We start from the raw sequence: 27997 nt of genomic DNA on the forward strand, positions 1-27997 counted from the left end.
TGGGAGGGACCTGTGGAAGCGGTTTAGAGAAAATGCGTCAGTATAACGGAGCTGAACAGCCAGGAGACCGGAAACTGATGAAGTGGATTTAAAAATTAAAACGCCTCCCGAATCCGACTATGAAGAATAAAATTACAGAGTAATGTAATGAAACCTGATGTTATAATCATAACAAACGCACAAAAAGACACTAAAATGACCATTTTTATTTGAGTGAGAGTTGACCAAACTTTTACCTAGCACTTGCCGTGTATGCTGTCTTAAACGTTAACGATACTGAGAGCATATTTCTTCCCTTTGTGTGATTTAAAATGTGCTGTTTTACCAACTTCATATAACAGCTTCATATATCCAGATAGCTATGGGCTGAAATTAGGAATGACTGCTTTGTTTTGAAATTTAAAACCGGAAGTTCTAGTGTGTTCACATGTATGAGACGCTTCACGTTACAAACAGCTGGTACAGATGACTCACCACAAGTTTTATATCCTACATGTATTACACTGCATTCATATTAACAGTCGTGCTGAACTTTATTAATTGAGCGGAAGTGCTGGTGTTATTGAAAAGTGGGCTCCTGATTTCTGTGCCGGTGTGTGACTCCGCCCACACATTCCTGAGCGTCTGGGCTGTGAGGAGGAGCAGCAGGAGGAAAGAAAAAGAAAGACAGGCTGCTGGAGGCTGTCTGTGGACCCCTGAACCAAAGAGGAGATGATACACAACAACAACATCAACAAGTCTCAGCTTCACTCTGACTGCTGCAGCTTTCTGACATAACCTCACATTTATCCAAAGCACCCGGACGGGTTGTGCTTTTCCTCCACAAGTTGTTGGGAACTTTTTTTTTTCTTTTGCTGGGAGTTTGTTTTCCAGTCTGACTGCGCTGCTTCAAACAGCCCAGCTGTGTTTCGCTGTTTCTCCGGACGGCAAAATAAAGCGACAACAAGCCATCCACAAGGCCACAGAGACAGTCTGTGTGGAGGAAATCATGGAGATCCTGGATAGTAGTGAATCGTTTCTACACTGGGACAGGAACCTCAGCGAGCTGTCTGAGGCCGGGGAAATCGATTCTGTGCTGTACACCAATGTAAGTTATCGATCAGGGATGGATGATGGAGTGAAGGAAGTGTGTGAGTGATCGATTAAGGCCTGGTGATTGGCTCCGCAGTTTCTCTGGGGGGATATAATCACCTTTATCTCATGCTGATTGAGGCTCTAGGTGACAGGAGGGGGAGGGTAATATGTGTGTGTGTGTGGTACCCGGCTCTCCATTCACATCTGGTGCCTTGGGGTCCAACAAGATGCGTCAGCCTTTTGCCTCCCTTAAAATTTCTGATGAACCCATTTTTTTATTTATTTATTATTTTTTGCAAGATGCTGACAAACTCTTCAAAATGACAGATATGTTAACTTATAATGCAGGCAATAATTTAAGGATATGAACTCTGGGGAAAGAGATGATGGCTTGTGCATGTCTGGGGGCTACAAATTAATTTTCCCATCAATCAGTCACTGTCAAAAAGTAATGAAAAATGCCCATCACAAGTTCCTGGACTCCATTGCTTTGTTGTGTTCCACCCACTGACCAGAATCCAAACAAATTGGATTTAATTTGTGTTTTGATCATCTAAAGCTGGGAAAAGTAGCACATTTGAGAATCAGGAAATGGAGAACATTGACAGAAATTTGAAAATGTGGCACTTCAAAATAAGGCTTTTCATAGCAGTGTTGCTTTCGGTGGTTGTTTGTAAGAGTTGGTACATTTCGAGCCTCTCCATATGCTGTTTTCCATGAGTAATCACCAGCGGTGGTGGCACTGACGGACTCCCCTAGCAGACATGCATGATTTTCATGCATGCACGGAAAGCAAAGATGGGAGCTTTTATCTTCTTTGTAACCAGCAGATGACATACTGTTATGATGCTAAAACTTTTGTGATGAAGACCAGCCGTGGAAATGTGGATGCTGAAAATCCGATGTCCTTTTGTCGTAGGGCTGACTCACAAGCCGTCACAGCAACCTCTGGAGTTACTTTCAAAATAAAACACTCACAGTGGTCCCTGTGTGTTTAGAGGAGTTTAGTGCCTTTTGTCTTCCTGTCATCTGCCTGTCATTTCTCTTTTATAGTTTATATTACACGATTCATCCCAGTCATTCAATTAAATGCAATACGGGTCTCTAGAATATCTGCTGGTCTGCTGCAGCACGCAGTCACGGTCGTGTTTTGTGGAGACACGTACTGCCTGTATGGAAAAGTTCGCTCACGTCGTGTGCACGGGAGCTGTGAGAACAGCAGGCATCTAAATCATCATTTGAACTCACTTTGTTTGCAACAATTGGCTGGAGACTCTCCTGTATCTCAGTAACAGCTCGACTCCTTGAACTCTCTGCAGGAGGGACACTCTGGCTGCCTCTGAAGATGTTTTACTGACTTTTGTTTTGCTTTTTAAAAAGACAAAACTGTGCAAAAAGACACTTCCTGTTCTGCTGCCGTGTTGATCTTATCTTCGCAACTTGACTTCACTATCAAACGGGATCTTCCTTTTTTTTTTTTCTTAAATAACCACCATGAAAAAAGGATAAAAATGTCAGTTCTTCTATCCACTCCAGCAGAAAACCATTAAAGGAGGAAGGAAGTGTGTTTTCAGTGTCGACACACAGCCAGTGTCAGTGCAGGCAGTTCAGTGGCAGGTTCTCGTTGTGGCTGATTAAAGCCTTGCAGGTGGTGGAGCTCACAATAATGAAGGGAAATGTGACTTTTAATGTGACTTTGGATTGAGTTTATAGTTCAAGAGTAGATTAACATAAATTTAACTTTGACGAGTTGATTACATCAGACATACATTACTAGTGCAGTTATGCCTAACAGGTGAATACACTGACTGAACATGTTTCACCTAGAGAAACTTTATTGTTATATCATACAGAGACAAACTGAGAAAACATGTCGATGTGTATTGAACAGCGATGATTTGGCATCGAAAACAAAATCTGGCAAAAGTTGGATTGGCAATATAAAAAAAAAATGAATAAAGAAGTTTTACTAAATAATAAAACAGAGACATTAAAAATAATTTCATTTTATTCTGATATTTGGATGTGGGGTCGGGTTAAAGTTACCTGTTAACTGACCTTATGCTGTCCTGACGAAGGCCTGCTGGAACAAGCGCTTGTTTGATCTGTGAAATGTTTGATCACAGTGAAAAGTTCCCAGATTTCAATGTCATGAAGTCCGAAGTGATGACAGCAAATCGCTTGTTTTGGTCAGAAAATATTAAGTTCGCCATCACAGAAGACAAAGAAAAGCAGCAGATCCTGACAATCTGGGACTTGAAATGATTTTTAACATACGACTGATTTATTCTCCAAAGAAAAGGTGGCGTCATATTTCTCCCAAAACATCAAGACCATTTCCTTTTATAGCATGTGTTGTTTTATCTGATGACCTACACTGGTAGTCTATTAGTAAGATAGTAGAAATACACACACACACACACACACACACACACACACAGCATCTCCTCAGTAAAATGAAACCTGCTTTAAAATGGCCTTTTGCCTTCAGTTATGTAACTTGGACTGTGGTGTCCTGCCTTGCAGCCATGTGTGTCTCTGTGGGCCAAGAGGAGAGTGTGTGTGTGTGTGTGTGTGTGTGTGTGTGTGTGTGTGTGTGTGTGTGTGTGTGGAGATGATCGGAGGAACATTTGGGTTTAAGGGGGAAAAAATCCAGCTGGCTTGCAGGATTGCAGGATAGGAATCAGACACCAGACAGGCCTGCTGAGCCTTGAGACAACACACGCACACGTACACACACACACACACACACACACACACACAGACTCTGGGGTTTGCCTCCTCTTGAAAGACCTACAAACAGGTGAAGACTTGTGCTGTGCAGGCCCTTTAAACAAGTCCTGAGGCTACCGTTCCTGTCACATACCAGCAGACGGACTATCAGAGCAGGAATCTGCAGCATTTCTTTTTGCATAACAGGAGGATTTTTACAGATCGAACAACCGAGCAACCTTATTAATTAACAGGACAAGATAAATCGCAGCCGTAGAGCTTCAGTAGTGCAATGTGCCGAAGCAGATTTAACTCAAATGCTGTATGTTTTCTAGTTTTTAATGCACCACGGTCACAAACCAGAGGTGTGCGGTTTGACAGCTATACTTGTCTCTAATAAAAGATGCTACTGAGTTGCATTCTGGGAAATGCAGTGTTTTTGAAGCTTGATTCATACTAATGACTAAAGGTGTACCTCAGCCTCTGCTGCTTCAGTTCTGATCAATATATCTTAAATATTCCTGTCAAACTTCATGAAATAGTTAATCGCTGGAGAAAACTCTTTGGTACTTAGGGACAATCTTTTGCATTATGCTGATACTGATGTAGTTTTATCCATCATTTCTCTGATATGATATTATTTCAGGAAAGTAAACCTCCTCATTATTCATCAAAGTTGGAGGCTATTGATGACACCTCAAAAATCTCGACACATTTGCTATATTAGGGTACATCAGCTGCTTTAAATGATTAGAACTGTCAGTATTAGCATTGAAATAGTTGATTCTGGCTTTACTTTTTACTGTGGACGGCTTTGCAACTTGTCAGAGTTAAGCCCAAATTGGTCTCCAGATGTTTGAAAAGGTGCTCATTCCTGCAGAGCACAAAGGCCAGGTTGTGTTTGGAGGCCTTACTAAGATGCTCCTGTTAGTGAGGTGAATATTCTATATATAGGAAAGTATGAATAGTATGTGTGTGTGTGTGTGTGTCAGGGTGGGGGGTACATGAATGTGACTACCAACAGGACTGCAGTGTTTGCATCCCAGGGAGCCCGAGAGACAGACTGGAGTCTTTGTCGGTGTTGAGTCTCACTCTCGCTTTCTCTCGCCGGGGGTTTGTTGACATGGGATTCCTCACAACAATGTAAACTCTCTCTGCAGTTGGTAAGCATGTGTGGGATCCACGGCCTTAACGCCTGCTGCTCTCATGGGCCAGCCTCACCTCCCTCCATCTCTGCCACAAAGAAGCTCACATCACTATCAGGTTCCTCAGGTTTTTGACTGCATCAGGGTGGAGGTGGAGTCTCCATTCATCTCCAGTCATCTGTCACCCGGACAATCCTGTCTGACGTCGATGTGAAGTAATAATACGTGTTTGTATCATGTCTATTTCAGGGAGTAGTAATGACAGGAATGCTGACTGATGGAAAACAGAGATGGTAGCATGTCTTTTGGAACTAAAATCCTGCATATTCATTCATATGCTCTGGAAGAGCTTGTCAGTCCAGTTTTTGTGAGGGAGGTGACATACTCTGCGCTGGTGCTCTCTCATGCTCGGTTTTAACCCTGCAAACCGTAAATCTTCTCACCGTGAAGTGTTAGCAAGCAGGGATCAATGCACAGCTCTTTGCTTGGCCTCGTTTTGATCATTTAATAAACTAGATCATCCATCCACTCTGACTGATAAATATGTTGAAAGTTGTAGAAGAAAGGTTTTAAGGGATTATTCTTTGTTTGGACATGAACAGACAAGACTTAAACACAGCATAACACAATTTGCATCCAGAACAGTGAATGTGAATGTGGTCTGTAGTCAGTAAAGCTGCATTATACTGGAGTTGGACTGGATTTTGGTTTAAAGATAAAGCTCCATTCCTGTCAGACAGTTCAGGAAATAGACAGAGCGAGAGAACGGCTTTAAATTAATTTCATGCACTTTTTTGGCTCGGCGCGCAGCACATGGTGTACTCGCTGCAGTTGCGGTGAGAAGGAGAGACTGACATGCAGAGGAAGAGAGAGTGTGTTTGCTCTGCACATGTCCCAGCTATGCGTCTGCTTACATAACACGCAGCATGCCTTCAGATAAAAACTCACTTCTGTCTATTAATACGAAACCCTTTTATCAACATGCACTATGGCTTCGACAGCTCATCACATACTCGCCAGAGTGTTGCTCTGTTCAGCAAGGCAAACAAACACGGAGAGTCAGCTTGAGCCGCGTGCTCACAGTGCAGAGCCTGTTCTCCGTCGGGGCAGGGCATCCTGCTCGCTCGTGGCCTCGCTCGGTCCGTCTCTGAGTGGTCCGTGTGTCATTCGGACATTCATTCCACACTCATGCCCACGCTCACCCGCCCAGTAAATGTCGCCATGATTTCACAACCAGTCAGTCTGTTTGTGTTTGTGGTGCTCATGTTGCAGTTGTTAATGCTGCAGGCAGACCAGCTTCTCTGTCTGCATTTCACTCGGGGTGTCAGGTGAAGGAATCCACCTGTTCTAGCTGCAGGCCTCGTGGGGGATCTTCAGGTTTCTCTCCGAGTTAACTCAGTAAAGGCTCCGACGCTTTGTTTTTAAGATTAAATTAGAATGTTGGTACAAATAACAAACACATTTGATATTTCCTGCTGCTTGTAGAGAACTTAAATAAAGTGGGGGTTTGTCAGAAGGAAACATTTATCGGCTGTGCTATGAATGAAAGTTGTGATCATGTAAGTTGAATTCAGAGTCGAGATATGCAAAAGAAATGTAATAAAATTAAGAGCTGTACTCTTTCCACATGGCAGCAGCTGCACAGTACACTGCACACGGGCCTGACAGTTTTACTTGTTGCTGTCTCGTTTAAGTCCACACTGAAATATCTCAACAGCTACTAAAAGGGTTGCAGTCAGATTTTGAGCAGACATTCGTGGTCCCCAGATGATGGATCCCACTGACTTTGTTGGTCCTCTGACTTTCCCTTTTGTCCCAACATGCTGCTTCACAGAGAAATGTGTTTGTTTTTTCATTAAATGTCTCAGCATCTGTTGGATGAACCCAGCAATGTGCCTTCGAAATGATTTTTAATTACTTTTTATCTTCTCTCAACATTTTGATTTGTTCAACTCTTTAGTTTATGACAACCCCCCAAATGCAAAACTAATCACATTCTCATCAGCCTCTACTGTGGTTTGTGTTTAGTGCTAATTGGCAAGTCTCAGATCTAAAATGAACATGCAAACAACCTTAGCATCAGCATGTTAGCATGCTAGTTTTAACATTTAGCTCAAATAAATGGTAAGACTGGACACAAATTGTCTGTCCCATTTTCAACAGATTTAAATAAGTTTCTGTGTCTCGGGGGTCTTGAATCTTCTTCTGAGATTTTTTCCTCCCTGCTCAGATTAAAATATTTGGCAGGTTTAACAAACTCCAAAGCTGATTTTATTGGACCCACCTTTCTGACTTGATCTCTTGGCAGTAGAAAGTGAGAGCGGAGGTCTACAGATGGTGAGCATGTGCACATGGAGGACACGCTTTTCCCTTTTTCACATCTGATGCAACTCCTCTCCTGACTTTGAAAATGGACTCAGACTGGAGTTTGCTGCGGGCAGTGAGCCATTTGAGAGAGAAGCGAAGGTAGTAATCAGTGAGTGTGAGGGGATCATTATGGAAAATCCACAGGAGCCTTGGTTCTCTGAGGCAAAGCTAAATTTACATCCTCTGTCTGTATTCCTGTCTGTCTCTGACTTTCTTCTTCTCTCTCTCTTGATTCTGCGTATCTCCGTCCCGATCTCCCCCCTTTTGTTTTGCTTTTCGGCACCATGAAAGGCTTTAAGTGGCTGAGTGTGAGCTTGTGTGTGTGGTTAGCAGGGCGTGGGTTTAATATCCCCAGCCCTAAAATGAGCCTGGAAGTAGTTTTATATACAGTTGATGCAGCAAACTGACCGCTAAGTCTTTTCTAGTACTTCTGGTGTGGAGAATGCAGAAGAAATTTAAAAGAAAATCCATGTTTTAGACTGTAAAGCTGTAGAATCAGCAGAACTTCAGTGTGTTTAATTTGTTAGTTTTTGTAGTCCGACTTGAGGCTTGGTGCATGAGCTCCAGTGTTGGAAACATCAAAGTCTTTAAAGCCTGTAAACTGCTTACTAAACAGTGAGGTGTATGAGCTGTGAGACCTGCTCAACTTTGATGGGGTTTTTTTTATGGATCTTGCAGCTTGGGGCTCAAAGTGTTCCATCAGGACCAGTTTAAGACAGAAACCTTTCCATCCGCTGTCTAGTTAACCTTTCACCCCTTCTTCCACCTCCTCCTCCTCCTCCGTCCCTCCTCGAGGGTGCTGAGCTGAGAGTTGGGACGTGTCGACTCCTGTTCAAAATGCCAGAAATGTCTCCACAGCTCCCATTTCTCCTTCTAGACTGCACATTAAACCTCTGACTTTTGAACCATTTTTAATTTGCCTTTGTTTACGGTCCTTCTCGCTCCTCTTCATATTTCCTGCAGCTGATTGCCTTTTTCAAGTACTAAATTTCCATATGAACTTTTCCCACCCTCAGACAACATCACAAATACTCGATGGAGACAATTTGATGTAAAAGCTGAATGAAGCGAAATGAGCCGAATATTCATATTTCTCGTGAATTACTCCACCCGTTTCAGTTGTCATTTTTATGTTTCACCAAAATTTCTCCAGAGTTTCATGTTTTGGCTGCACTGACATGTGGGATCTTCACCAGAAATGAAAACTTGAGCAACGTTTGGCAGAGTTTGTAATGACGAGTGCAGACTTGGACCAGTTTGGGCTGAGAATCAGATCCACATAGCAGCGCATGGTCAAACTTGTGTCTGCACCTGGAACTGGAATTTAAACTACACGCTTTCTAGAATATTATTAATGGCAAGTCTGGTAGTAAAATCACCAAGTTAGGGAAAGACGTTGGATCTTGTATGTTATTGACATTTTAAAACCCACTAGTCAAATCACTCGATCAGTTTGTTGTGCATTCGTCTAAAACAGCAAGGCTCCATCACACTGTTCTCTGACTTGAACCTTTTCATTCCATGACACATGAACAAGATCATTCATCCACGCAAAGTTTGCAGTGTGTTTGGATGATTTGACAGTCAAGCGTGTTTCTACTTGGCGAGCTTTAATGGAGGAATTAAGATCACGCCCAAGCAAGTTCCCCAGAGTGTTTGCCCCCCCCCCCTCCAGGGATTAAAACCCCCACTATGATGTACTCAGCAGCACCGGCATTGACCCAGTTTTTACCCAGCATCCAGGGGGGAGGTGAAGACATCTCAGGACTGCGTCTGTTTCTGGGCTAACGTGAGCCCAGCACCTAACAGTTCGCACTTGTTGTTCCCCGATTAAAAGACGGCCACGAATCTTTGCAAATCTTGACGCCTAATGTTTGGTGGATAATTCTGCAGCAAACAGTCAGGTAAACACAATGAGCAAAGCCTGATAAATTGAGGTGAGGTGAGCTCAGCCTAATTAAAGCACAGAAATTAGCACATATATTCAGATTTTTTTAAATTCAGTCAGTTTGACTCTGGAATGAATGCTGATTGCATCACTTCCCACTGAGGACAAAACCCAGATGTTAGTTGATTTTCTTTTCTTCAGTCCAGTGTGAAAGAGGGATAAATTTCCTCACCTCAAGACAATAGTAGCTTGAAGTGATTTACAGGTGACGTTTGTTGAGTTGCAGTGATTTAAACTACAGAGATGAGAAGGAAGAGAAGGAGCAGTTTCTGTCGCAGGGAGAAAATCTAAAAAACACAAACGGAAAGCTGGCACAACTCTCAGGGTGTGTGAGGAGAAGGGTGAGGGAGTTCACTATTGTGTCCACTACTGTGTGTGTGTGTGTGGGTGTGGGTGTGTGTAATGGTACTTGATGACCGGTAAGTGTTGCAGTGCAGAGATGGAAAAAGTTATGTGTGTGTGTGTGTTGACCCAGTTTATACCAAGCATACACACTCAGGATGAGAGACACCGGCAGGCAGCTGTGCTTGCGTTGGACACAAACAGTCTGTCGCCTCGGACAGCTGCGTCTGAGGACAGGAAGTATGGACCAAACATCGATTTGCAGTTATTTTGCCAGTATGAAGTGTTGACTTAATTCTGAATACATAATAAAAACTTTATGCAAACAGTCACACCACATGGTTCACTCTGTTCTGGAGCTTTCGGTCGTAGCACATGAAGTAATTCAGCTGATGGGGATGCATAGGTGCTTCAGATTTTCTTTTTTTATCTGAGCACTTCAAGGGCTTCTCTTCCATACTGGCTTAAAAATGGAGACTAAAATGAATATTCTTTGTTGTCTGGTTCTGGTTGTACTTTATGGCTCTCGAGACTTTCAGACTCTTCCTTGCCGAGCATTAAATGAGATGACTGATATCCTTTTCTTGTGTAACAGGTTAGCTAAGCTTAGCATAAGGACTGGAAACAAGGGGAAACAGCTAGCCAGGCCTCACCTACCAGCACTGTTATACACTTTCTAATAACATCATATGATCTTGTTTGTTTACTTTGTACAAAAAAACCCAAAACCAAACGAAGAAAAACAAGAAGTGGATTTTTACGCAGCTTATTCATTACACCATTTCTTTAAAAAAGATTAGTTTGAAACAAGAAGTTTCAAGAAGTTTTTTTAAAAAAGACTCAGTAACTTCACAAAGTGGTTTGAAAGAATTTCTTGTGAGACTATTTTAACTCATGGGTCAAGTGTTGTGGGTACATCGGGCTTTGATACGCAGACAGAAGCACACATCACTGCCAGTCTTTAATGGCTGTAAAGGTACAACATCGGCCCCTAATATGTGTTTTTTAAAGCAGATATCAGTGTAACCCTGGTGATGTCATTGTGCAACATCTGGAGGGTCAGTGTTTGTTTGGATGTGTGTGGGAAGAGTGGGGGTTGGACTCAGTGATCGGTCAGTGTGACAGAGCAAGACTGGAAAGTTTGTGTTGCTGTGTGTATGTGTGTGTGCCTATGTGTGTGTTAGTGGTGGTGGCTCCAGGAGCCAGACGGGGGGCCGATTTTACAAGAAGGGGGACCTCGGAGGGAAGGGAGGAGACCGTTCTCCATTTGTCGTCTTGTGGGTCTGTTTTGTCTATTTTCTATACGACTAATTGAGGCCCAAGTTCAGCGCTCGAATATGAGCACAGCAGGCCACAGTTAGCGACTGACTCTTGGTTTTGAACTTTGACTTGTTTACCACGTGGTGAAGTCAACATCAGCTATTTTTAACATGTTTCCTGTCGTGCCTTGGCACACGCTCAGCCTTTAAGGCCTTCACTTATTCAAGTGTGAAACATTAATGAGTCTCAAAAGAGGTCGGTAGCCACAGTGTTAAACAGGAAATGGACATTCGACTTCGGGACACTGCTTTGTAATGGATCTGCTGTGGTTTTTGTTTGTTTGTCTATGTGTGTTCCTGTCGTCTCTTGCGCCCCCGCTGGTTGTCACGCCCACTGTTGTTCTCCCTCACATCCTGTTGTTTACATCCGTGAACCATGACCCCACCCCATCATTTTTGTCAAAGAAAGGACTCAAATCAAGGCAGATGTGAAAGTAGACTGTTTTAATGCCATTTTTTGCTTGCATGTGGGCCACTTTGGTTACTAATCTAAAAGCAAATAAAGCAGACGCATGACAACACTTTGCTGGTATCTGATGTTGTGTATTCATTTACTTGGTCTTATTTTGGGACAGATTCCTTCCTCATATGGTGTATATGAGGAAAGTTAAGTATAACTAAAGTATCTCAGGATTTCCCCTATAAAAATTTCTAGGCCTTGTGGCGAGTATCCTTTGACCCTCCCTAACCAGGTCCTGGTAAAAAGTGACGACTTTGTTGACTTTATAAAGACCAAACCCAAACCTTACTTATCTGATCGTTATTGTCTTCTGTCCTACTGCTAAAGCTGCAAAATGTGGACTGCAGAAGAGCTGAACTGGTTTCACTGGGCTCGATGGGCTGCTCTCAAACATCCAGTTTATTTTTGACCATCTAGTCACAATTACATGCAGCGATTTTATGTTTACTACCGCTTGTAGTGGCATAATCGATGCTTCGCTGTTCTTGTTCGTCCTTCGTCCTCCTTGACATCATCCCTAAATGTCTGGCTAGCTAAGGTTGCTGGGTAACTCAACAGGTGTCATTGCTGAGCTTTCTGACAGTCATATACACGTTTAATTTAAAAAACATTTTAAAAGATATAGGTTACATTAAAAAAAGAAATCCCTGATGCTGACCCCCAGACAGGGGACAACTAAGGCCTGGTGCAGGTAGCTGGGACTGTGATGCAGTCATGGAAACCCTGTGTGTGATTAGTCAGTTTGCCCTTTGACCCAGCTGAGAGAGGAAGATCTGCCTCGAGGGTTGGGTGGGTAAAGTATCCACCTCAATGCTCAGCAGGGATGTAAGTGTGGGTATTGTTCCGTTGTGGTACTTTGACATCTCCACTGTCCAACTTCTCAGTTGTTCAGAGTTGCTGCTGTTTTTTTTTGTTCTAAGCTGAATATTTAAATTAACAAGGCAGCCCATATCATGCCAGGATTTCCCCGTCATCTAAAAATGTGCAGGAGATTCTTTTCTGCCTTTTCTTCTTCTGTGACTGTCCTGTTTTTTCCTGGTGTACTCATGGTGTCCTTGTTTAGTAGAAAGGTTTTGCACATCAAGCCGGCATCGATGTCCAGAAACTGGGTTAGGGAGTGTGTGAGCTGTAGCCCTATCCTTGTGAGAACCAGCTTGAGGGTCCCTTGGAACGAGGGCATTCTTTTGAAGTGAGGTCATTTTGGCTGCATTTCGTCAGACATTATGGAACGAATGATGTCAACAGTACAGATGTGTGTGTGTGGAGACCAGCAGCCAGACACTGTAAGCAGTTTCTTAGTAATGATGAGTCTCACACGTAAAGCTGTACCCTGTAAATACTCCCAACACAGTCCAGACATGAGGCCTTGGTGCTGGTGCTCACCTCCTGCAGATAAGCCCCTGATACCAGAAGCCGTCCAAGGCCTGTCGTTTGTCTCTGTACTCCGACACACAATTATAGCGCCACAGCAAAGACAACACACCAGCCTCAAAGTCTCACAACAAATGATAAGTGGTTTCCAGCTTGATATATAGTGTTATTGACTATAATAGTGGACCGATGCATGGGTAGGTTCGGCTGAAGTCTGGCAAACATCTAACAGTTTTAGCTGTTTTCGAGGCTCCTTTCAGTGCAGCTCGTGTTGGGTGTGACTGAACAGATGTCAGTGGGTATGTTGGTCCAGAACTACTTTGGTGCAGACATTCATGGTCCCCAAAGATTGAATCCTAATAACATCCCCCCTAACCTTTTAGCCTAATAATCAGAATAAAGCTTCCATTTGGCACTTGCTGTTATTGACAAATATTGTATGTAGAGCCAGTGAAGTAGTTCCTGCCACTCTGCAGAACAGTTTGCACACATTGTTAGCATTCCAGCACATACTTGCTGCCCTTTGGCTTACAGCTGCAGGAGTTGTGATGCACCGGTAAGAAAGCGTAAATACAATGTCTGAGGTTCAAACATGCAAATATGGTGCTGTTTTTATCTTTAAGTAGTTTGGGAGCTTCACGAGAGGGAATTTCTCAGGAGGTAGAAGAACTGGACTGTACAAGGTTCTTAGTTCGTGTGGGAAACTGAGGTTAGAGAAGAAGAATGAATAATATTTTCCCATTCATGCCAAAACACCATCACGTAAAACTTTGAACCGAGCAGGGCTTTGTGGAAAGAATTTCCTTGTACACAAATAGTTTTAAATTCAGTTCTAATAGTAATACCCTCGTGTTTTATTTGGTGCCTCTCTTTAATTTCAACACCTGCAAACAAAGCTGAAACTGAAATTAGGTTTTTTTTAGGTTTTTTTTTTTAGTAACGAGTCTTGTTTCTCTTCCATGGCAAAAAAAAAAAAGAAAAGAAAAAAAAGTCTGGTTTCCACCACGGTTTTTTCTGTCCTTGAGAATGAGCTCATACATGCGTGCAGTTTGTCAGTGCTTGCTTTGGATATTTAGATATTTAGTTTAATACAGTAGTTTTGTTCCCTGTCTTTTACAGGAAACACTTGACATATAGATTTTAATCTCAGTGGGGCTTTCCCAGGTAACCAAAGGTTGGGTTTTAATGTATTACTTATGTTTCAAAGGAATTGGAGAGAAACCTTAAAAGACTGAATTAAAAACAAGAAAAAGGAATTTTTAAAGAAAAAAAACACTACAATAAATATGATCAATGATCAATTATAGATCAGTTATAAAATATAAATAAGAAGACCTTTTAAACTGCCAGGTTATTGCTGCTATTTATCCTCCTGCGTCAGTGCCCTCAGGACGTAATGTCCAACAGTGGACATTACGTCACAATATCATGGACATAACCACGGGACATTTTGAATCAATCTTCTGCACTTAGCTGAACTTTAGACGTATCACCAAGAAATGGATTTAGACAGGAACAACTTATGATCCTTACTGTTGAAACTTGTTTACATTATTTGTATTGATATATATTGATATATTTGTTTCCAATATGGTACACTGGTATCATTAAAATTATGCTGAATTTGTTATTAGCACTTCCTTTTTACAGTGTGCCCATTGATATACAGATAGCTATCACTGAACTGCTTTGATACGGAAGAAAACTTAAAAACATGACATTTCTTAGGCAAGTTCTGTAGATAAAAGTGGAGTCAGAGATGAGTCACAGCTCAGGGAACTGAGTACAGCAGCAGATAAAGCATTCTCGCAGTACAATTTGAAAAGTGGCAGACAGCTTAATGGTCAGATATCTCCTCAAACTTTATCGCAAATTACCCACACGTGTCCAATCATATCCAGATAGCCAGCGATAGTCTAGTGGCTGGTACAAATCTACAACCTGGATCCAAGTGTAACAAATGAGTCATTCAGTTTATCTTGACATAAATTCATATGTGTGTGAGAGTGTGTGTTAGTCTATTTTTATGAGTGTGTTTGCCAGCTGTGTGTTCTCATGTGATGTGAAATTGTATCATCAGCAAAAGTACACACAGATGAGTCCGGGGCAAGGTACACACACTCGAGGGAGATGACCCTTGGGCCTGTGTGGGTGTCTTCACCATCATCGGGTCCTCTTTTCAAGTGGAGTCTTTCACATCTGGTTTTGCTTTTCAGGGGAGGACGGTGTTACATCATCGAACTTTCCTCTCCTGCTGCCCCCGAAGCCTGAAACGTCTGGGCTTTAAGGGTTAAAACAGGCGATCATATCCTGCTTTACAGAAGAATTACAGACCTGGGAGGACATTCCTTCCACCTCTTTCCCACTCCCACTAATTTAGCTGCTAACTAGTGACCAACACAGCTGTCTAGGCTTTTATTGTCACTCACTACTCAGCCTGGTAACAGTTTTCCAAACTGACAATTGGTCACTTTACTTGTCAGTTGATAACAACACAAGTGTATTTCATGTGTGTTGGTGCTTTCTTCAGCACACGAGTCACGTGCTGGGGTGACATTTTTTTTATTCGAAAGTGGGAAAATTATTGCTTTTTTAAAAGTGAACCTTTGCCTGTTTTTGCTTGTTTCCCAAGAGTTAATTGTTCTGAAAAGAGGTTTCCTACTTGATTGTCCTCTAAATTGCCGCCAGTGCCACTATAACATTGACATTTGTGTTGCTGAATGAAATCTCTCTAACACCCCTCAGAATGAATTGAACTGTGGTGTCCCGCAACCAGCCATCATCAGGCCAAAATTTAAATTTGTTCAACTCTTTGGTTTGTGACCCAACAATAAATATCATGCTAATACGCTAATCAAAGATGGCGTATGTGGGAGCACGTTAATATTGTCACCAGAGGAACTGTCGGCCTAAAAAACACTCTTTTTATTGCATCGGCACCACAAGAGCTTTAGATAAGTGGGCGTTGATTGGTTGAACACCTGAACAATTGCAGCGCTGCCATTTTAAAAACCTGTGTGACATGTTAGCTGGGTAAACAACAGCTGCTAATGGTAGCCTTAAAGAATGGAACAGAACAAACAAAATTGATGACGCTGCTATGCCAGCCGCCGGCCAGCTTACGTCACTTCCGTGGTGCTACGTTATCCTGCCCGCCGGGCAGTTCTTCTCAAAGTTGTTTGACCTATTTAGAGCATGTTAGTATGCTAGCATTAACATTTAGCTTAAAATACCATCTGTCTGCATACGACCTCACTGAGCTGCAAGCGTGGCAGTAGACTGGCAGAGGTCACCATTTCTCAGCTCAAACTTTGACTGACTGGCAGACTTTTATTTTTTCTCCGATTTGATTTAAAAGATCGGGCGCATTAAACGCCTCGCCAAGCTTCTGAAAGGCTTGTCTTTCTTTGGATGACACAGGATTTCTGCATGCAAAACACTGATGTTTCACCAGAGCTGGAGAGATAATCGCTCCGCGTTTCCTCCTCCATCTACAGACTTCATTCTGGCTTCATTAAAAGATTATAATCTGCACTTTCAGCAGTGTTCTCTGTTCATTTTGAATATTGTCATGGTGAATGACCTACTGAGTCACTAGCCCTCCAGTTTTCCTATTTAGGCCTCAACTCTGAAGGTTGTGTTTTCCAGCTGGAGAGTGTCGAGTTACAGCTGGTCCTAAATAACACCTCTCTGTTGGGCTGCAAAGACAAAAAGGTTTCTGTTGTGTGTGATGGGCTACACCCAGCCAGTGACCGATCCCGCAGCCCGGCCTACTGCCCTGCATCACCCCCCACCCCCAACACACTCAACACACAACCACAACCACATACTCCCACTGTGGAAATGACAGGGAGCATATAAATCCTCACTGTGTGTGTTTAGTGTGGTTCTGTTTTCATGCAGGCGGAGTTTGGCCTCTCCCATTTCCTTTTTTTAAACAAGATGAGGCTTTATTCCTTTCATTTCCTCATGTTGGGTGGATGTATTTGTTAATTTGTCCTCACATTTAAGAGTTGAGACGATTCAGAGCTTTTCTGATGTGTTGTAGAGTTGCAGGACTGAGCCCCAGAAAGAAAAGGATGATGTCAAAGGTCAAACTAGATTTGAACCCACAAAATATAGCTTTTTCTTTTTTTCTTTGTTTTTAAATGTATGTAATTAGCCTATACCCCGCTCATCCGTACAAACCACACACACTCTTTTTTTGGTAACCTAGTGCTTTCCACTCTTTTCAAGCTAAAATCTGTGTGAATCTTTTTCTTCTTATACCTGATAATTTTAAAAACCTGACGAAATTTTACAAAATACCAAAACAACTACGAGAAGACAGCAGAAATTTATATAAACCAGATGTGGTACAGAACTACAGAATGTTGGAAAATAACGTTAAGCGAGTCAAGTATGTCGTTTGTTCGGATCAAATTTTCGGTCCATCAGCAAAATTCATCCCAAAACATAGATAGCATTGATATTCAAATCAGAATGAATACTCCTTTTTCTTTTCATCTTTTTAGTTTTCAAATTAAACACATCAAAACGTAACAGCAAGCTCAGTTTTTGGTCATCTGCACAACAGAATATTTCAGATACGCTAAGCCATTTCATGGAACCTGCAGATGTTAATATATCAGAGTACTTACCGCATGCAGTAGTGTTACTTCATAAGGGAATATTTGATATTTTGAACGTTTGCCCATAAGGTGACAGCTTTTGGCACGTGCACATCGACCCAGCAGGCGTCAATGCGCTCAGACGCGCTTTAACTTCCATTCATATCGCAGCTTGTTCGCACTGAAGGTTAGTCTAAAGATGGAAATGAAGAGAATGGTGTATAAACGTGTAAATATTTGTCTTCTCCCTTGAATAGATTCACGGCATGCTGTCGGTGTTTGCACTGCACTCACACACACACACACACACACACACACACACACACAGGCAGACAGGCCTGAAACTGGGCCATTTAGGGCAGCATACGGTGGCAGGAGTGTGTTGTGTGTTTATGGAGTGAAGAGGTCATTTCACTGTGTGTGTGTGTGTGTGTGTGTGTGTGTGTGTGTGTGTGTGTGTGTGGGAGAGAGAGAGAGAGAGGTAGAAGTCAGTTCTTTTCTCTGTCGGTCTGTAATTGAAGCCACATGCTTGGCGTTTGGCCCTCCAGCCTCCTCCTGTTTCTCCTCCCTTCCTCCATCTTGATTTCCCTCACATGACTTTATTCATCTGCCCGTCTATTCATCCATACGCATCCACGCATTGGTTTGATGCAATGAAAGTTTGTGACGACAGACTTTTATTGTTTGAGTAAGCAGTTCAGAACGTCACACTTCCACATGTGTTTGACTTAAATTGTTTGTCTCCTTCTCATTGGCTGAGCCAGGACAGTTCCAACATGGATGAAATCCCATTGGACAAATTCTGCGTATTCTGCTCGGCAACAGAATTTGAGCAGTTACATCAGAAATATTTTCATGCTGTCTTGGGGCAACAGGTTCAAATGAGGACGTGGCCAGAAAAAGAAAAGTTTATTTTGCAGTTATAAAATTAATCTTAAATGACTTCTGCTGAGAAAATATTAATACAGACTAAGATACAGACATTTTATACCTGCAGGCTGGCTGTATAACTGTGTGTAGGTTGATAGGAGAGCAGTCAGGCTACAAGGTACAACCAATCCAAAGAATATAATGAATGAGGATGAGTTACATACAATAAATGACTGCATTAGAATAAGGAGGCACCAGAATATGTAGTATTTACACTGTGTTTATCAAAATTAAGTCCCACATTAGAGCCCGGGCTACAGAGGTTCACCAGTGCCGCAACTATTCAACAAACAGAGCACTAAACGAGCTGTCTCATTTTTCTTGATGCCAGCACGACAAACTGCCTTCTTTTATCAACTGTGGGCAAACTGTCAACCATTCTGCAGTTTCAGTTTCTTCAGTGTGAGGCTTTTTGAAGTTTTGGACTGCTGGTTGGGCCAAACAAGACATTAAATGGATGGACATTTTTTTGTCTTTTCCCAACGTTTTTTGAGATTGATCAACTGAGAAAAAGCTAAATCTATAATGAAAATTAAATTGCAGCCCTGGAGCAGATGTTTTTTGGTGGTGATGATTTCGAATTAGAGGCCTCTACCAATCACTCATGCCAAAGAAAAAAGAAAAAGAGAAACGCAACTGCATGTACCACGCAGACACACACAGCAGATGTGTATAATCAGCACATCAGCAGCAGGGCTTTGCTTTGGCTGCCTTTTGTTTGTGTTAGTCACAACACCTGAACACGGAGGTAAGATCTGTGCAGACACTCACCTTGTTGAAAGATGGCAGAAAAAAAAGTTAGAGAGCAGGAAAGAAGAATGCAGGAATGTGGATGAGGAGGAGGAGGAGGAGGAGGACAGATGACTGGGGGGGGCTCCCTCTGTGTGGAGGGAGGTGTCTGTTAACTTCTGTTTTGTAGAAGTATCACCACACTGTGAGATTTTCAGCCTGGTTTTTCTTCAGTGAAAGACAGTTTTTACAAGTTTTTAATTGGCTTCTTTAGTGGTGTTCCCCAGGGGAGAGCAGACAGGGGAACTAAAAAGGAAAGGTGCCAATAAAACATGGAGCAGCCTCTAATTACAGGCAGGCTGTAACCCTGTGTTTTTACATAATCATCTGTCTGTCTCCTCTTGCATGTAGTTTCCTCGCCAATGGAATCTAATTGATATTTTATGCTTGAATTAAATACATATATTTATAGTATTTTCTTTCTCCTTTGTGCAGCACTTCTCCGAGCTCCTGGACGACCTCTCCCAGGATGCTTTGCTGGGCCAGCTGCTCAGCGACCCGTTCCTGTCTGGAGTGAGGGGCGGCGTTGAAGCCATGGAGGGGGAGGACATCGGCGACTTGTCCCCGTCTTCCCCTCTTCCCCCTCACATCACGGCCGAGCACAGCTACTCGCTGTGCGGCGACAGTCGACCACAGTCGCCCCTGTCGCACCTGACCGGAGAGCATGGCAGCGAAGCAGGTGAGTCACAGGTTTTACCTTTAAGGTCAGGCCAAGCCACTTTGTTATGTGTTTATTGATTTTTAGTTTTGCAAGTAAGCTAAATGAAAAAAAAACAACTTTTTTATGGTTTGAGTCCTTATTCTTCAGATGTTGGATGAGGCATCTGATGTCCAAAAAAAGGAGAAAGAAGTGCAAAATCACTAACATGTTGCCTCCTGTGCTGCAGAGTCCGATGGGGATTCAGCCGAGTGGCCCATGGAGCAGGACGAGGCCATTGACAGCCTCCTGTGTGAGACTCCTTCCCTCCTCCCCACGCTCTCCCTCTCGCTGGCCTCGGGGCCCCAAGCACCCGAGGCCCCTGCTGCTGCTGCCACTCCGGCTCAGACGACGGTCAACAGCCTCAACCAGAGCAAAGGTGTCAAGGTGAGCGCTCGGGGACAAATGATGAGAACTGATATTTTAATTCTTTTTTTTCTTTCTCTTTTTGTTTGTAACCTCTTTGACTCCTTCCTCTCACTTTTTCTCTGTTTGCAGATTAAGGAGGAGAACATCATCCCGCAGATTAAACTGGAACCTCATGAAGTGGACCAGTTTCTCAATCTTTCACCCAAAGGTCTGAGTTTAAACTTTAGCCTCTGATATTTGATGCTACAGTGACCTCTGCCGGCAGTTTGTTGAAGTACCACATAATCGCCACAGGCTGCAACAAGTTGCGCCAAGATTCTTCTTCTTTAAATACATAAATGTAGTATCTGCCTCTCTTGCACTCATTTCCTCTCTGGATGAGCAACCAGCGGTGGGGCTAACCAGTTAACTGTGCTGTTTCAGGTGTGGAGTCGCTGCAGATGCCTCCCACTCCTCCCAGTTCCCACGGCAGCGACTCGGAGGGCAGCCAGAGCCCCGTCCACGCCCCGCCCAGCCTGTCCTGCCCCACCTCCCCCACCAGCCCTGCTCCAGCCCAGGCCAGCCTGAAGGTGTCCCCTCGTGCTGCCTCCTGCCTGTCCAACTCCCCTCTGCTCACCGCTCCTCATGTAAGAAACGACCCATAAACTCCTCACTCCACATTCGTCTCCTGGTTTGCCTCTTTATCACATCCAACCAGTTGAAAGTCCACTTATTTCTGATAAAAATCAACTTTAAATATTTTTTTTTTATGCACAAAAAGGAAAGAATACTGCAATTATTATTTTTTTTTAAATTCCTGTTTTTAAAGTAATATAAGGTTGTGGTGATTTCTGTAAACACGTGGTTAATTAGACGCAATTAGAGCCTAGATTTAAGCTTTCTTTAAGGAAATGTTCAGAGAAATCCATAAACCCAGCTACGGACTACACATTCACACACACATGGACATACTGTATGTCGTTATGTTATCAGCACTTTTTTTGTTGACCATACAAATACTGCAGTCTGTCCTTGAATTTACATTTCTGTCACTTAATCTGATAATCTGAGACTGCATTAATAATATTGCATTGATAACCAGATGTCTCCTTTAATAGCTGATTTCAACAAATGGTCTTTAATGTCTGGATCTCTCGGCTGATGTGCAGAAGCTGCAGGGGTCGGGCCCGCTGATCCTGACCGAGGAGGAGCGCCGCACGCTGGTGGCTGAAGGTTACCCAGTGCCCACCAAACTGCCGCTCACCAAAGCCGAGGAGAAGGCGCTGAAGAAGATCCGCAGGAAGATCAAAAATAAGGTATAACTAACACGCTGACGCGTCAGGCCAAGCGTATCGACGCCCATAATATTTAATAAAAACCACAGTCAATACCACTCGGGCTGTCAGTTAAATTCACTGAATATGGATTCTGATGCCCAAATCAACTGTTTCAATGAACTGATTAGTTTTTGCGGTGGTGGTAGAAGTACTCAGATCCTGTGCTTTCATAAAAATACCTCAATGTTTCCCCCCTGAAGCCATTTTTCCCCTCTCTGTCTCAGATTTCGGCTCAGGAGAGTCGCAGAAAGAAGAAAGAGTACATGGACACTCTGGAGAAGAAGTAAGTCCTCCTCCTCTGCTTCATTCACTCATCATATCAGAGCGACTGAGTTGTAGAGACCACAAATACAAAGAATTTAATGAGTGCTTGGACGTTTTTCACTCTGAGCATGTAAGCGGTTCTGATCTGCACATTTTTCTTTCACTCAACAAATGAAATAATCCTTTAAAATACTGATATTGTGTGTGTAGAATTAAAGCAGTGGATTGTAAAAGTTACAAATAGAAACACTGTCGGGAAAATCTGTAAGGAACAAATCAGTTATGCTGTATAGATGGCATGAAAAATGATCTGCGTGGTGTGAGAGCCGCCGCGTCCGGTCACTGACCTTGCAGTACTGCTGTCTGACCACAGGGTGGAGACCTGCTCCAACGAAAACAACGAGCTGCGCAGGAAAGTGGAGACTCTGGAGTGTACAAACAAGTAAGAAGAACACAAAGGCACATGTCAGATATCATTCACATATATCCACATGCCAGATTCACATTTGATTGACTTAATATGCAAAAAGATCCTTGAATTCCTTGAATTTCCAGGAAGACATATTTTAGATCCAATGTGGTTCCTTTTAAGGAGACTTCGAGTTAAGAGAAACGATTGTTTTATTAACTGAAACTTCTGTACATTCCTACATATTTGTATCAAAATGGGAATACAAGTAATAATGTTGTATTAAATTGAAGTACAAAGCTATAAGATCCATATACAGTGAGTCAAAATAATAATCAATCAGTGATAATCAAAAATGCCAGGAGATTAAAGACACATACTCATCCTCGCATTGCAACTGCTTTGATTTATTTATTTTTTTTAAACTTCAGCAGTCCTTTAAAGGCTTTTGTTTTAATGACACACGGTGTAGCTGAGAGGAAGGCCGAGGATGTGTCGGGAAACACTGGCTGAATTTTATTATTTGCGATTAACGCTGAATCAGAAGCTCCCTGTAGATCTGTTCAGATGCAATTCTGCAGTCATGCATAATCATGAGGCCATTTTAATGTAAAACGCTGCTTCAATTGGACTGTGTTGTTTGCTCACGTTATGCATGGATGAACTGTGTGTGTGTATGAGCATGTGTGTTTGTGTGTGTGTGTGTGAGATGCACCCAGTGAGAGCAGAGAGTGAAGCTGCCTGGAACACAGCTGTTTCGGGTCTTGTTTTCCACTCAGTGTTTAAAGTGGGCTTCATTGTCACAGTCTGAAAAGTTAAATGAACCAGTTATGTGTGTGTGTGTGTGTGTGTGTGTGTGTTGACACTAGTGTGCCTGCAAACAACAGAACAAAACCGTTCTTATATTTTTCATTTTATACACATTGGTGGTGTATAAAAAAGTTTAGATGTATCAGCAGTGCAAGGACAGAAATCGATATATAGATAGAAATATACAATATAATAAAAGTATAACATAATATTCTGTGGTGTAGTTTTAGATGCATATTCAAAAAACTGACTTTAACTTAGAAAGAACAAATGTAATATTTTCAGCTTGTGTCTCCTGTCATTTTGTGATTGTTTAATTCCATTCTGTGCATGTGTAGATTATACCAACTGTGCGTGGGTTATTTTGTGTGCGTGTGTGTAACCTGTCTGTGTTACGTGATGTGTGTGTGTGTGTGTGTGTTTGCTCCTCCACAGGTCTCTGTTACAGCAGCTGCAGTCTCTGCAGGCGGTGGTGGCAGGAAAAATCCCCAAGTCCTGCAGGGTGGCTGGCACGCAGACATCATCGTGCCTAATGGTACTGTACTGCATGTGTGTGTGGGTGTGTGTGTGTGAGTGTGTGAGTGTGCAGGTGTGCGATATTAAAGATTGATTAAAATATTGAACTACATCTTCTTCCATCATTCATTAGCAGCTTAGCATTGATTCATAATTTATTCAGTCTCTCTGTCTGTCTGTCTGTCCGTCCGTAGGTCGTCGTGTTGTGTTTCGCTCTGTTTTTGGGCAGTTTCTACCCCAGCGGTTTGCTGCCGAGCTCCACCATCGCTGAAACTGGCCTCGCCTCCAAACAGCTGGCTGTCAAAGAGTCGTACGCAGCCACAGGTGATGCCGCCTTCACTCCGTGCACAAACTGTACACGTGCTGTGACCCCAGCACTCATACAGACGTCATAAAAAAATATTTAATGATATCAGGGCATGTGACACGGTAATTAAATTATCTAAAAAGAATAAAATAATATACCATTCCAGCCCCCCGAGCTGCTAAAATATTAAATTTATATAAGTTTAAGATGCAAGTGAGACAACAGCCTCCTCTCTTGTACAGAAAGAGACTAATTAAAGGTGAAATGTCTTCTTAAGTTCAACAAATTTTAGTGCGTTGTGAAAAACTCACTTGCCGTACAGCAAATTATCACACCGGTATTTTGTATGACATAGAAATGCATGTAGTCGGGCTTTATTGAGGCAGATGCACTCTCACACACACAAACACACACACAGAGCGAGAGTCACTTTTATTTAGTTTTCAGCTGAAACACCTTTCCTGCTGTTTTCGTCGTAATGAATCATTAGCTCCTCGCTAAAAAGCGTGGAGGCCCATTATAACGTTGTTAATAATCAGATTCCACCTACAGCGCTGCAATAAGCGCTGCAGAGACTGATTAGAAGAGTTGACCTTTCGCTACATCCTCTCTGTTACCTCCCACACACACACACACACACACACACACACACACACACTCACACACACTCACTTTTGTAACGGGGACCAGATATAATTTTCTTAACAATTAAATTCAGTTTCCTGTCCCGTTCTGCCCACACACACACACACACACACACAAAAAGACAGGCTGAGCAGTTTTTTGAAAAGGCAGGAAATGACATGTGGCGTTACAGTGTGATGAAGTGTGTGTGGGACTGTGTGTGTTTGTGTTGTGAGTGGTGCGCTCACACACAACTGGCACCACTGTGTTCGGTCTGAAAAGGTTCAAAAACTTTATTATCCTGTTTAAGATAAAAGAGTTTCTCCACCAACCCCCCCAAAAAACCCTAAATTTAAACTAATTTTAAAATTAAAATTTTTTAATTTTTTGGTATTTTTTGGCTCTTTTAGTCAAGTCGAGGAATTTGTTATCAACCTTTGAAGACGAGCAGCCGCACTTCCTCGGTTTGGGCGGGGAATATCCCGAACAGCTGGAGGACACGCCTGCCGTCGTCATGGCAGCGTGGCGTCGCTCAGAGCAGCAGAAACTGGGGGCGGAGGCCAGCGGAGTGGAAATGCACCCACCTTTCAGGAATAAAAACAATGACACGCAGACATCAAAAAACCTTCTGCTGGACCTGCACAGGTAAACACACACACCTGACGGAAAGCGCAGAAGAAGAAGAAGTCTTAGCTTAAGCAGTGATAGCAACAATAAGCTGAAAACACAGAAAAGAAAGACAGCCCCCTACAGAACCTCGTCTATCCTCCTAACTCATCTAAAAGTAGTTTCAAACTCCTTAGTCTTTGGCTTATGGCCTTTTGAATTGAAACTATGTGCAGGCGTGATGACTTGTCAAGCTGCATATGTTTAAATATGCCTTAATTTGAATTTTTGTTTAAGAGAAAAATAAAGCAAAAGAAGAAAAACTGGAGAAACCGCAGTGTGGAAAAAAATAACATTTTAACTCCTTCTGTGACCCCTACATGCGTATTGACTGACCCAGCAGAATCAAATAGGAGGCGGTCTGTTTGCAGAGGACTAAAGATATTTAAACTTTTAAAAACAAGAAGACGATCTCATGCCGTGCGAACCCACCTCTCATCTTTTGTCTCTCAGGTCTCTGGAGCAGAGGGCGAACGAGAGCAGGAGTAAAGTGATAGAGCTGGAGCGAACGGTAAACGAGACCTCCTGAGGTTCAGGTCTGCACCCCGTCCCCACCTCACCTAAACCTCTTTGATGACCTTTGACCCCCCCCTCTCTGGAGCATGGTTCAGTGTCCTGGAGCAAACCTCATACAGTAGTTCCCACTGCTGATTGTTTTCTGCCATCTCTGCTTAATCAGATACACTGTAATAATAATAATAATGGTAATAATAATAATAATAATAATGAGTCATAATAACAATAATGATAGCAAAGGGGCACTGGTTGCCTTAATTTCTGAAGTAAAGTTGCACTGAATAATTTTGACACGAGTCAGCTCACCAGTTGTATCTGGTCAGGTAAGACACCTGACCCAGCTCGAAACACTGTTAAAAAAAGAAATCTGATCATTTCAAACAGATGTAGTGAATAAGGTCAGGTGACATTTATTCCAGTGGAAAGTATATTAAAATATGACATGTGAGGCTTTTTACAGGACACTGATGCAGAACCTTTGTATTTATAGAAACCATTTTTAAAAAGATAATTGCTCTTTGTAGTTGTATTTCTTTTAATATTAAATGTTTTTATGTTCCATTCCAGTGATGCATACATCTGATTTTGATACTTCTGTTCATATTGTATTTTGTGTTTTTATTTTGTTGTACTTTTTTTATATATTGTTAATATTTTCTTCATTTAGCTCGAGGTTCCTGCACTCATTTGGAAAATCTGCTAACTTTCAAGATTTTACAAAGTTCATAGATTGGTTGCAAAAGAATGAGAATCGTGTAGTTTTGATGGAAACAGTGCAGAGCAACTGATCTCTTTTGGCTGAAGACTGAATGTCACAAATATTAAGACACCTGTAAACACCATATTCAGGATGTTTACAGGTGAGCTGATCAGTCTGCAGCTGCAGCAACACTGAGAGCTGCCACTTTTTCACAATGGACGCTGACTGAAATTTGAAATTTTATAAAGGTGCTCTAAAAGCAAAAAGTGAACTTCTTCACAAATGTTGATTTCTGACACGTGAGGACCCTATCAAACTACACCTCAAAATAACTATAATGTTTCCCATATGAAGCTGCTGCAGCTACAGGGGGAAACCGTTAGCCTAACTCTCTCTAAAGGAAGAAAAAACACCTACCAGCATTAATAAAATTAACTAATGAGATGTTACATATTAATTACTGAGCTTTAGAGATGCTGGTGGACAGATTGTATTACCTTAGACAGATTCAGACTGGTTTGTTTCTCATTTCCAGTCTTTGAGTTAAGCTAAACTAACCGCATGCTAGCAGTTAGCTTCACATTTGGGGTTTAGACTTAAGAGTCAATCTTCTCACCGAAGTCTTGGCACGAAAGTGACTAAGCACATTTCTCCAAATGCAAAACTTGATCTTCTGAAATGTGTGAAGGAACCTGAGAATAAACTTGCTGAGCTAACTTTTGTTTTTGACCTGTAATTCCTGCAGTTCTTTTGCCTTAAACACTTTCACTGTCACATCAAGAGTTTTTTTTTATCTGCAACCTCTCAGCATTTGCCAAAAAACTTTCTTCTCAAGAAATGAAAAAAAAAATTCTATTTTTGTAAATACAAGTTGTTAATAAATAAGGAAGTATAAATCTGTCTGGGATCTGCAGTTTATAAACCAATTCATAATTCATTTCAAGTCTATTTTGAATTCTATGTTAAATTATGAACATGAGGTGCCTTCACTTCGCAATTTGCCCTGACTTTCTGTTGGGTTTGTTGATAACTGATCATGGCTTTAAAAGTCTTATTTGTCCATTTGGACTGTATAACTGATGGGTTTTTAAACTTCTGAGCTTTACTGAAACATGTTTTTTTTTCATGTTTGTTACAGACCTCCACGTTGTAAATAGAAACAACCTGTGTCTTAAAAACTCACTCTCATGCAGAGAAGATCTTTATTCACATGAAACAATATTCAGAACTGAAGTTAATTAAGCCCAGAAACATAAGAAATTGTGCTTTACAAACTGAGGATGTCTCAAATCAACAGAAGTAGATCCTAGTCCTGTTTGGAGACTAGACAACAAGATTTGTATATCTAAGACTCACATTTTAAGCTTTGTAGGTCAATGGCTGGATCGTCAAAGATTTATTGTTAAAACTGTATGTGCTGTAGTCATGATACAATGATGATCGTCTCTGTTCCAAGGTATCCAAGACTGCATTCATCACTGTTGAGTCTGCAGTGGTTCTACAGGAGAGACTGTAGGAAAGACAAGATGAACATACTCTTTATTTGTTGAAATTGTTATGGAAAGTTCTCCTCGAGTCGGGACTGAAACTAAGCAGCCAATGGAGAGCGTTTTCCCCAATCGGATTTCATGTCCATGTTGCTCCTGTGCAAAGCCACCCTGGCTTAGGCTTTCTTTTCTTTTCTTTCCGCTTTCAAACGAATAAAGTATTTTCCGTAGTAAAAGCATATCACCTGT

The 27997-nt window shown here is 42.1% G+C and overlaps 1 protein-coding gene across 2 annotated transcripts; it reads left to right on the top strand.

Moving 5' to 3' along the window:
- Positions 1–476: 476 nt before the first annotated feature.
- Positions 477–27997, top strand: creb3l2 (cAMP responsive element binding protein 3-like 2). Of its 2 annotated transcripts, none has more exons than XM_046379114.1 (12): positions 477–1087; positions 19503–19746; positions 19952–20151; positions 20263–20341; positions 20557–20759; positions 21282–21428; positions 21674–21732; positions 22087–22155; positions 23368–23467; positions 23643–23772; positions 24790–25024; positions 25499–27997. In XM_046379114.1, the coding sequence occupies exons 1-12, from the start codon at positions 989–991 to the stop codon at positions 25572–25574; spliced, it is 1641 nt and encodes a 546-aa protein (XP_046235070.1). In that variant the 5' UTR covers positions 477–988; the 3' UTR covers positions 25575–27997. The 2 variants fall into 2 exon arrangements, with proteins under 2 accessions (XP_046235070.1, XP_046235071.1); XM_046379115.1 differs by having other exon boundaries at positions 478–1087; positions 19955–20151.

The sequence above is a fragment of the Scatophagus argus genome, chromosome 22 (genome assembly GCF_020382885.2).
Source record: "Scatophagus argus isolate fScaArg1 chromosome 22, fScaArg1.pri, whole genome shotgun sequence".
In the NCBI taxonomy this organism is placed as follows: Eukaryota; Metazoa; Chordata; class Actinopteri; family Scatophagidae; genus Scatophagus; species Scatophagus argus.